The 11545-nt window shown below is 43.4% G+C and overlaps 1 protein-coding gene across 1 annotated transcript; it reads left to right on the top strand.

The window, feature by feature from the left end:
• The first annotated feature begins 131 nt into the window (after window positions 1-131).
• Window positions 132-11000, top strand: NUDCD2 (NudC domain containing 2). The gene is made up of 4 exons (XM_054036866.1): window positions 132-382; window positions 4339-4387; window positions 8760-8911; window positions 10030-11000. The coding sequence occupies exons 1-4, from the start codon at window positions 194-196 to the stop codon at window positions 10111-10113; spliced, it is 474 nt and encodes a 157-aa protein (XP_053892841.1). The 5' UTR covers window positions 132-193; the 3' UTR covers window positions 10114-11000.
• The last annotated feature ends 545 nt before the right edge of the window (window positions 11001-11545 follow it).

The raw sequence follows: 11545 nt of genomic DNA, 5'->3' as shown, positions 1-11545 counted from the left end.
CCGCCTCTGCCTAGAGTATGCGCACCCGATCCCACGGGAAACAAGCGATGCCAGCGCATGAGCGGAAAAGAGGGGCTGCGGGGCGCGTGCGCAAAACGTGCCTAGCCCGCGACGGCGCATGCGTACCGCGCTGTTTTCCGAGCGGAGGGCAGAAGCGTGCTGTTAGCTGAACGGTGTGGGGCCTGTGAGTCCAATGTCGGGCCCCTTTGAGGAGCGGAGCGGGGTGGTGCCCTGCGCGACTCCGTGGGGATGCTGGTACCAAACTCTGGAAGAGGTCTTCATCGAGGTGCAGGTCCCGCCGGGCACCCGGGCGAAGGACATCCAGTGCAGCCTGCAGAGCAGGCACCTGGCGCTGGCCGTGCGCGGGCAGGAGGTGCTCAAGGTAGCGCTGGGACGGGGGAGGCTGGCCGAGTAGGCTGCCAGTAGGGCAGGGCCCGGCTTAGGCCGCAGAGCGGGGGGGCAGCAGTTGTTGCAGACAGTCAAGATCGGTGGGGTGCGTTTGCTCTGGCGCTGGTTCGCTGACACTTGTCCTTACTTCACTAGGGAACGTGTAACTTCTTCCTGCCCTTGCTCGCACTGCTGGGGAGCCTTGGGGGAGACGCTGCTTCTAGCGCCGTGGTATTAGATTCGGGGGCTAAGGGCCCACGTGCCGTTGACATGGCTCTTGGAGTGGTATCTCCTTTGCCTATAGAGCGTCTGGTGGTTGGGGTGTAGCTCCTGCAGGGAGCTGTGAACATTTTCGACCCGTCTCTTGTGATAGTAAAGAGTTTGGCATTTCAGATTTAAACACTGTTTGTTGTAAAGTTCAATACAGTAACTTCTCACTTAAAGTTGTAGTTATGTTCCTGAAAAATGCAACTTTAAGTGAAACAATGTTAAATTTAATCCAATTTTCCCATAAGATTTAATGTAAATGCGGGGGGGGTTAGGTGCCAAAGAAATTTGGGGGGGGGCGCTGACAAAAGGCATTATATAATGTACTGTGGTGGGGAGATGCCTCTGGCTTACTGCTGGGGGTGCAGGGTCTTGGAGGGAGTTAGGGGTGGGAGGGCGTTGGGGGGTGGGGGTGCGGGGTCTGGGAGGGAGTTAGGGTGTGGGAGGGTGTTCAGGGTGGGGGTGCGAGAGGAGGCTCAGGGCTGGAGCAGGCAGAAGGTGCAGAGCACTTACCTGGGGCAATTCCTGTTTGGTGCAGGGGGTGTGCAGGTAGTTCAGCGTGGCACTGCACCCATGGCTGTGATTCTGGGAGCTGCCACACCCCCGGCAGGCAGGGCCACCTGGAACTCAGGGGCTGCAGGGCCCTGGCCTGCAGCTCCAAAGCCGCTTTTGGAATGTGAGCACGGGCCGGAGGACTTGGGAGGAGCAGGGGCAGCCAGCGGCCGGAAAGGAGCCACGCTTTCCCCTTCAAAGCCGGCCGGGGAGAAGCAGCGCTTTGAAGGGAAAGCGGCGCTTCTCTCCGGCCACTGGCTGCGCAGCTGCCCCGCTCCTCCTGAGTCCTCCTGCCCGTGCTCGCAGGGCCGCATTCCAAAAGGGGCTTTAGAGTTGCAGGCTAGGTCCCCTTAGCCCAGGGCCCTGTAGCCCCCAAAGCCCTGCGTTTCAGGTGGCCCTGCCTGTCGGGGGACGGGGGGGAAGCTTCCCCCCTCCCTCCCAGAACGTCCTAAGCGCCATCAAACAGTTGTTTGGCAGCAGCGGAAGTGCTGGGAGGGAGGAACGGAGGGGGAGGAGGCGGAGAAGAGCAACTTGTGCAATGCTCCCTTGTAAAGTCAGCCAAACGACGTTATAAGGGAGCATTGCACAACTTTAAACGAGTATCTTCCCTAATGGAGCAGTGATGTAACTTCGAAGCAACGTGAAGCTGGAGGACGTTAAGTGAGGAGTTACTGTACAAACCTGCCAGAGTCCACAAACAAGGTAGATGGGAGTAGGCTGTTTAACATTGAGAATACTAGACTGATAAGGTGGGTGAGGCAATATAGAGAGACAAGCTTTTGACTGTACACAGCTCTTCTGGTCTACACCTGTGTAAGCTCGCAAGTTTGTCTTTTCACTAGCAGAAGTTGGTCCCTTAAAAGATATTATGTCACCCTCCTTGTTTCTCTATATTCTGGGACTGACACGGCCACAGCAACACTAAAAAAATTCAGAATATTGCCTCATTTCTCAGTCTGTGAGGTTGATTATTTTCCATTTAAGAGAGAAATAATAAGAAACTTTATGCCCAAGGTCTTGATTTTTTTTCGATTTTACAAAACCTGCTAGTGCAACAGGTTTTTTACAAAACCTGCTAGCATGTTTCTTGTTTGGTTTTGCTGCCTTTTTGGGGGGGTGGGGGTGCGGGGAACAGTTAAAACAATTTTGAGGGAATTATAATACTTCCTTGCAGTGCTTGAAATGCAAACTGTAGTATTCTACTAGTAAGTGAGAACCTAAGTGAAACTGAGTCTCTAAGGTACCACAAGTTGTTATCCCACAAACTTATACAGGATCGTTTTAGGGGTCAAGGCAAAGATGCCACATTTATTATTAATCTGTAACTATTAGCAAATACCTCAATGCTTACACACACACACACACACACACACACACACACACACACACACACACACACACACACACACACACACACACACACACACACACACACACACACACACACACACACACACACACACACACCAAAATGTTCTGCAGCTGCTGGATAGTTACCAGTCCTGAGTGTAGTTTGAGTTCGCAGCTTGGGATCGTAGCTCGTGACAGCTAACTGGCCAGGAAAGCTGAGCACGAGGGGGAGCCGGGTCTCTGTCGGGCACGCACCAATGCTCCTTGATGTTGATAGCAGAACGTTACCCAAAGTCTCTCATCTCACCCTTCCTTTTTTATAGGAGTTTTGGATTTAAAGTCTCTAGGTCTCGCTGTGTCACCCCGCCTCTGGGTTTGGTACTTGATCACCCGTCAATTGCAGGCGTGACTGTCAGCCTGGGACCTGGCTTTGATCTTCCTTCTGTTGTTTCTTTTTAAGGTGGATGCTTCTTGCTTGAGTTAGGGCTGTTGTCTAGTTCTTCAGCCATTGGTATTTGAACTTTATATCATCAGGACGGGCTGGTGCTGGAGGTTGATTCTATCACCCATACATTCCTCATTCACACATCTTAACTAGACTAATAAAACTACAGCAGGGTTTGCAAAAATGAAGGTTGCAGCAAGCCCTTACAAAATGGAGTAAGCGTTTTAAAATGGGGTTTGAATTACAATATGGCAAGTGTAATGAAAGTTACAATGTAGGCAAAATGGCAAGTGTAATGAAAGTTACAATGTAGGCAACAGAAGTTACAATGGTACAGTGGATAACTTAAAAACAATTTCATTCACATTGGTTCTACAAAGTACTCCTCATTCTTTTTGAGTAGAAATAGAAGCACATGGGTCCACTCCTTCACTCCTCAAATTAGCATAATTGACTTCATTTGATTTAAGCATTTGAAGATGGAGACCTTACATTTCCCCTTCAGTACAAGGTGCTGTACAAATAAATAATAAAAATAATGTATTGGTAACATAGGTAATGACTTTTAAAAATGTATTTGTCTTGGTACTGTCCCTTTAATATTTTTAAGTTACTGTGTCTAATTACAAACAGGATATTACAAAGTTTGTCTTTAATGTATTGCATTAGCAAACAGTAAAACACATTTAATGATGATGCATTGTAGAGTATCCATAGGAATGAAAGAGTCAGTTTTCTAATTAAAAAAAATATTAGAAATTAGAGAGTTTTCAAAGTTGTTGCAGTGCAAATTCTATGGTATATGTCTAAATGTTTTTGTTTCAATAGTTAAAAGCAAGATGCGTACACTGTAGGATTTATCTTAGTACTTCAAAACTTTCTGACTTTCTTTCCTTTCTCATTGGAAAGCCCATTTGCTTTCCCATTGGCGCTGGTAATTAGCAATTTTTTGCATCATTATAATTTATTTATATTGTGCCATAGGTGTGCATGGCACTTTACAGACATACTGGAACCTTGATGGCAAGTCACATTAAAATGGGAACCCCCCCTATCCCCCCACTGAGAAAGACAGTCCCTTTCATTGAATGGAGATACTGAAACAGTGACAGGTATTTTTATTGTATTAAGCAATTATTTTTAATTATTATTTTTACTTACTTTCTTAGGTATAATAATCATTGGAGCTTTTCAGTGCCAGGTTGCCCATAGTTACTTTTTAAACCATAGGAAGTTTTCAAACTTCTGTATAAACTGGGAGTAATGTTTTGAGATTCAATATCAATCAGATTTTGAGAAACTTCCATTTTACATAACTTTGTAAATGTCTTTTTCAGGGTAAACTCTTTGACTGCACAATAGCTGATGAAGGGACATGGACATTAGGTAACTATCTGCTTCTTTTAAATGAAATTTTGAAAGACAGTTAAATGTCTAGGAGTCTGGTGGCACCTTAAAGACTAACAGATTTATTTGGGCATAAGCTTTCATGAGTAAAAACCTCACTTCAGTGAGGTTTTTACTCATGAAAGCTTATGCCCAAATAAATCTGTTAGTCTTTAAGGTGCCACCAGACTCCTTGTTGTTTTTGTAGATACAGACTAACACGGCTACCCCCTGATAGTTAAATGTCTGTGTGTGTTCAAATCTCTCTCCACATTACATTTAATTTCTTTTTAAGAACCAAAGTGTACTATAATTGTGTTATGATCTGTTTTCTTCAAACATACAGTTCTTGAATCACAATACAAAAACAGCCTAATGATGTCTTTTTTTTTTTTTTTTGTGAGAATTAGAGATGAAAGGAAAATACTGTATTAAGTCACCTAGTCCATTTCCTGCCAATGCAGGATTGTTCCCATTAGTATACTTTGGAGTGCAGGTTCCATTCGTCTAGTTGTAAAAGTCGTGAGCAAACAGGCCTCACTGAAAGACTGTCGTCCAGATTTTTTCCCCCTTGACATTCAGCCTAAATTTTCCTTTTCTTAATTTCATCCCATTACTTTGTTATATCTCAGTATGCTGTCCAAAGTAATTCCTTGCCCTCATTAGTATTGACCATTTTGAAAGTTGTTACCGTGACCTCAGCTTCATTGTTTTCCCTTAGCCAAGATGCACTTACAGTAACTCCTCACTTAAAATTCTAGTTATGTTCCTGAAAAATGTGACTTTAAGCAAATCCAATTTCCCCATAAGAATTAATGTAAATAGGGAGGCGTTAGGTTCCAGGGAAATTTTTTTTGCTAGACAAAAGACATTATATACACATACAGTATAAGTTTTAAACTATTTTTAACAAGCAATTTAATACTATACTTAGCAATGATGATTGTGACGCTTGGTTGAGGTGGTCGAGTAAGAGGGTGGATCGTCTAGCTGCTGTTCTTGCTGAACTTTACCAACTCGAAAACGCACATTTAGAGATTGTTGTTTTGGTTTCCTTTTTTTATTTTTTTCTTGGTAAATTTCTTTATAGCAAGTCATTACTAATCACTTTAGAGCTGCATTCCCTGTCACGATCGTCATCACTAAGAATTTGCAAGCCAGCTTCAATCATTTGGAAAGCTTCAGAAGGATGTTTGGCAGTCAAATTTTGATGGATTGGTTCTTTTTACTTCTTGGCCCTCTTCTTCCATTGCTCTCATCACCTCTAGTTGCATTAGATCTTTGTTGTTTAGCTCTTCTCTGTGTGAGCAGAAGTTGTGTAACGTCGGCGTTTTCCACTCATCAAAACCTGCTTTCTTGGCCAAGCCAAGGATAGCAGGGACAACATCTTTAAATCCTTTTAAGTCATTGAAACATTTGGGCTACAACTTCCCCCACACACTATTCATGCATACCTGAGTAACTTAGGCCCAGGACTCACCGATGTTTTTGAAGCACTTGAGGATGTTGTAGTCACGCCAATATTCCTGAATCGTAGGTTTGCCTTCCCCATCGGTGCCTCTGATGAACTGGTCGAAAGTACGGCCTGAGTAATGCGCCTTAAACGCAGTGATGGCTCCTTGGTCCATGAGTTTGGATGCGTGATGTGGTGTTAGGTGGCAGTTTTTGACGTTTTCGCATAGGTCGTACAGGTTGATTGGATGAGCCTGTGCATTATAAATATGTAATAAAAAACTTGAAATCAAGATTTTCCTTGGCACAGTATTCCTTCCATGTAGGGACAGCATAGACAATCAGCCATTCTGAAAAAATAGCTCCAGTTATCCATGCCTTCTTATTGGATTTCCAAATGACCGGAAGGTGTTCCTTTGAAAATCCCTTGAGAGCTCGTTGTGTTTTGGATTGGTATACTGTCAGCGGTTTCATGTTCATATCTCTGGCAGCATTACTACCTAAAAGCAAGGTTATGTGGTCTTTAGCTGCTTTAAATCCGGGCGCTGTCTTCTCCTCTCGGGAAATGTAAGTCAGCTTAGGCATTCTCTTCCAGTAGAGGCCCGTTTCATTGAAGACTTGCTTAGGGGAATAGCCGCCTTCTTCAATTATTTTCTTGAGATAGTCCGGGAATTTTTTAGCTGCTGCAGTATTGGCACTAGCTGCCTCACCAGACATTGTGATGTTATGCAGGTGGAAGCGCCTCTTGAACCAATCAAACCATCCTCAACTTGCCATGAACATCTCTGTCTATGATCCTTCAGCTTGGTCTCTCTTCAAATTGTCATACAAACTTTTTTGCCTTAGCTTGTATTAGTAGCAAACTTAGTTTTGGTCCTCTATCCACATTGAGAGAAGACACTCCATTATTTTCCGGCAAACTACTTCTTGATCGATTTAATTGTAGTAGCACTAAGTGGTGTTACACACCGAGCACTAGCCCTGATCTTGTCGGCATTACTCCGTATTATTTTCACAATGGTCGGAGTACGACCTAGAGCGATGCCAATGTCTACCGCGTGCTCGCCTGCATCAAAATGCCTTAGTGTCTAATTTAGTACCCAAACTAATGGTTTTCCTGGTTTGCTTACTGCTAGTGGTATTGCTAGGCACTCCACTATCACTTGCTGAACGTTTTTGACTCATGATGCTGGGTGATACTCCTCTGGATGGTGCATGCATGTGCTACTCTTTGTTCCCTTCAGCCTGGAGTGGTTGGGATCATGCAGCATCAATCAGCTATTGAAAGAGAGAGAATTTGGAAAACCCATGTCATTCTCCATGGTAATCTGCTCCCCTACTGGAAGCCCTGTGGGTTTAGGCTAGGACTAGTTATGGGGTCAGTTTCATTGCAGGTTCTTACTTTCACAGGAGCCCTGCTGGAGGAACCAAAGGCTTATCTTCCAGGGTGCTCTGGAAAAACTGGCCCTGCTGTACCTCCTATAGTAACCATGGCAGCACTGCAGCCAATGTAGTTGTGACTGTTGTAAGAGGAGGAAAATAACCTCTGCTGCAGGACTGCACCCCTCCCTGCTGTGTGCATGCAGGGGCAGAGAGATGCAGCTGGCATTGAAATGAATGGCAAATCTCCCATGGATTTCACAGATTTTTATGGGAGTAGGGCCAGGCTCTGTGCATCCCTACGCAGCTTTTCCCCCTTGCTAGAGTGAAGCAGGCGCTGGAACGCTATTAGCTTGCTTTGGGTCAGCTGTCACCCTGTGTTCTTACCCCCTTCCTGCAAAAGTGTGTGTGTGTGGGGGGGGAAGCGAATGGAATGTTGTGTATTCAGGCGCAACACAGCAAGGAAGAGTTTGCAGGTGGCTGGTGGCCTTGGGCGGAGCTTCCGCAAGCAGTTGGCGTAGCGCCCTATTCCCAAGCAGGGAGGAGGGCGATGGTTAAGCTGTAAAACGATGATGAATCACTGGGGGGTAGTGTGCACGTAGAGTGTGTTTACAAACATACAGTAATAGGGAGGGGCCCCTGCCTTACCCACACAGGCACAGCCCGCTGTAGACAATGAGGTGGGCAAGGAGGCTGAAGGTGCCACTTTAGGCTAGGAAGCGCCTTGAGTAGCAGCAGCGGCAGCTTCCCCCTTTGCAACTCAGGTTAAAGCACAGGTGCCAACTTTGCCCAGGGGTGCTCTGCCCCAGGCCTGCCCTCACTCCACCCCTTCCCCCAAGGCCACACCCGCCTGTCTGCTCCCACTCCACCCCTTCCCCCGAGCACGCTGTGTCCTCACTCCTTCCCATCCCCCCCCCCACTCCTGCAAAACAGCTGATTGCAGGGGGCAGGAGGTGCGGGGAGACAGAGAGAGGGAGGTGCTGATCCACAGGCGGGAGGCACTGGTGAGGTGGTGGGAAGCTGATGGTGGGGGCTGCCGACCCACCATGGTTCCGAGCCCCCATGAGGACCGGCTGCTCTTCCAGAGAATCCTGCAAGCAGTAGACAAAGTGGCCAAATGTCATAAGGGAACATTGCTCAACTTTAAACGAGCATGTTCTCTAATAGAACAGCGACGTAACGAGGTTAACCTGGAGGATGTTAAGTGAGGAGTTACTGTATTAATATAATTAATCTTTCTTCATCAGTCAGTCCCTCTAGAAAGGTTCCACTTAGTTTGGAGGGAGGAAATATGTATATACAATGTTTTAAACATATGAATAAAGGGATCTTCTTTTCCTTAGTTTTCAAGTTTTCTTGTTGCACATTGGTCTGGACGTCTGAGTTTGTCTTCATTTTCAGTGAATGAAATATCTTTTTTGCATAGCCTTTAAGAATGAAGTTTCACCAGAAAATTCATTGAAATATTAATGTTGTATTTGGCTGAAAAAGAGTATAGCACTTAAGAAGTCCAATGGTTATTTCTATTTTTCTTATGAAGAAGACAGAAAATTGATACGTATTGTTCTAATGAAGACAAATAGAGATGCTGGAAATTGTTGGACCTCTCTGTTAGAAAATGAGTATGCTGCTGATCCTTGGGTACAGGACCAGATGCAGAGGAAACTTACACTGGAGAGATTCCAAAGAGAGGCAAGTCAGAGGACACTAATTACCGTTTGTTTCTTATTTATACATATTATGCACAGGTTATGGCCATGAAACTGAGAACAATTCTTTTACATTCATCAGAGATACAGAAAGTTAACCCATTTTTACTATTTTATTTTAACCCATTCTGGTTGATTTGTCACTCAATGGGTTGAATCTTCATGAGGATACCAAACTTTGCCTATAGGATGCCATTCTGTAATATGAGAGAACCTAAAACTTCTTTTAAAATTGAAAAAAGGCATTAGTTTTGGAAAGTAATGCATAGTTCATTTAGAATCTTGGCATTTGACTTCACTGAAAGTTGCAAGTACCCAAAAGCAGGAGAATTGAGCCTTGAAAGAGGACCTGTATATGGCAGTCTCTCTGAATGATTACAGATCTGTATTTAAAGTTTATTTTTTCAAAATCATGTCTCCTTGAGTACATTTATACAGAACACACAGTCAAGACTTAGTTTTGAAGACAAAGGAGAGTAAACTCACTGAGCAAATAATTTCTCCCTCTATTTTGAGTAGATTTCATGCTAAACTTGTTTCCCAGTGCTGTGACTACTACTTATAGCACGTCACCGTCTTTGTGTACTAGCATTAGTAATTTGGCAGAGCTATGGCAACAGAGTTTAACAGTTAGCAAGTGCTGAATCAGCACAATTTTTTGTTTAACAAAAAACAGCAGCATTTTTATAAAAACTAGCTATCCAGTACTGCAGGAACTTCCCCTTTCAGATAACAATTTAAAGGGACATTGTAAAAGTCAACAGCTGTAATATTTAACCCTGCTTCCTAATAACATTTTAAAGATTTTCTTGATATGGAAATCTAGCTGCCTCCTAAACTTGTGATGGCAACAGCCTGCAAACTCACTTCTGTAGCTGGGCAAGCCACCAACCAGAATCCCAATCTCCCTTTGTGTAATTGCTGATGCATGTGTGCAAAAATTTTTCTCTCCCTGGAGAACTTCAACTGTGCCAATTTCCAGGAACATAACCAGCAGAAGATGTTTGCTTTTATCAGTTTGGGAAAGCATTAAACTTTGATTTATACAGTGATATATTGAATATTAACCTTTATATGAATCTTTCTTTTATCTCTGTACAGAATCCTGGCTTTGACTTCAGTGGGGCAGAAATTTCTGGGAACTACAGCAAAGGGGGACCAGACTTTTCCAAACTTGAAAAATAAACTTTCAGCTGTGTTCCAAAGAACCAGAGAGAAATTCTATGTTAAACTGAAGGAGTGGAATATGTCATTGCTAAAAAGACTTCACCTGTCTACAGAATGAATATCAAATACTGACTCCGTGGATAGTTTACAGAGGATTCCTTTCAGTAGGATGAAGACAAACAGCAGTTAGAGGCTCATTTTTAAGTGTGCTAATTTTGATATTAATGGAAAATATGCACACATGATAAATGTACTTTAAAGGTGTCATGACTGTTTAAGCAGTATGGATTTGTGGAACTATTCCACAATGAAGTGAAATAGAGGCACAGTTATAGAATGCTACATAAATGTCAGCACTCATCCTCTCGTGGAGAATTAATCCTACAGGCAAGCCACCTACCATTATCCTTAACTTTGAAAGACCTATATTTTCTAAATTTTAAAAATGTACTTTTGTAGCTCTCACTTGGTTAGCAGCCCTCTGTGTGTTTAGTACATTCAATTTTAAAACACAGTGGCAGAAACAAGAATATTACTCTCAGGTGCAGAAAATAAGGTTTGACATTTTAGTGTTGTGCCAAATGTTGCTGAGGGACAAACAGCGTGGTAGCAGAAAGTCAAAAGGTTTAGGTTGAAGCCTGGGTTCTAGTACTTGTAGGTCTACTTAGAGTATAGTAATTTAATATTCTTTGTGGGAGAAGAGGTTTTGGTTTCTGAAAGGGTGGAATACTTTGCTTGTAGGATGCAATTCTGTGTACTTAGAAGTTAAAACTCTTTTTAGAATTTAAAAAACTGTTCCCATGTGAGAGCTACCATAATGTACCTCTTCCTAACACACTGAACAAAATGTAGACTTACATTCGTTGTGCAAGAAAATAAATGTGCAGTTATGCATTTCTATTGTCCCTACTTAGTGTTGTTTGAATTTAAGAAAATATAAATTTTAATTACAGGTTTTGGCTGGTGCTTGACTACTTAGTATTATGTGTTTTATATGAAAGTTACATATTCTAAGACTTGCCTATTTTAATTCTTAATGTAGCCGGCAGAGACTGAGTATATGTCCAACATATACAATTACAAAAGCCAAATCATCTCCCAATCTAAAAGAGTCAGAAGCCTGCATAATGCTTTGCACTGTTATGCATGTTTACAGATAGACCAGTTCCAGCTGTGAATTCCAGAATAGAGGTCTCTTCATTGACAATGATCTGCCAGTAGCCACCAATCCACTAAAATCTAAGGTTTAATTAAGACTGTCAGCTGATCACTCACTTCTTCCTTTCTACCTCCATAGCTGTTGTAGGGTGCAAGAACCTAATCCATGTGTAAAATACTGACAATACCTTCCATTACACCTAGGAGCAAATATAAATCTACATTCTTGTAACACTCCCTGAAACCATATCAAACCTCCCAGTGCATAGGTCAGCTGCTACCTGATCCACTA

This window comes from Malaclemys terrapin, chromosome 8 (genome assembly GCF_027887155.1).
Source record: "Malaclemys terrapin pileata isolate rMalTer1 chromosome 8, rMalTer1.hap1, whole genome shotgun sequence".
In the NCBI taxonomy this organism is placed as follows: domain Eukaryota; kingdom Metazoa; phylum Chordata; order Testudines; family Emydidae; genus Malaclemys; species Malaclemys terrapin.
This window is presented reverse-complemented; position numbering and strand designations above follow the sequence as displayed.

Bases quoted from the DNA above. Each gene is read 5' to 3' on its own strand.
- NUDCD2 (XM_054036866.1), top strand. From the start codon at position 194: ATGTCGGGCCCCTTTGAGGAGCGGAGCGGGGTGGTGCCCTGCGCGACT. The intron at 383-4,338 runs GTAGCGCTGGGA...TGTCTTTTTCAG, and splicing joins GCGGGCAGGAGGTGCTCAAG to GGTAAACTCTTTGACTGCAC. The intron at 4,388-8,759 runs GTAACTATCTGC...TTTCTTATGAAG, and splicing joins TGAAGGGACATGGACATTAG to AAGACAGAAAATTGATACGT.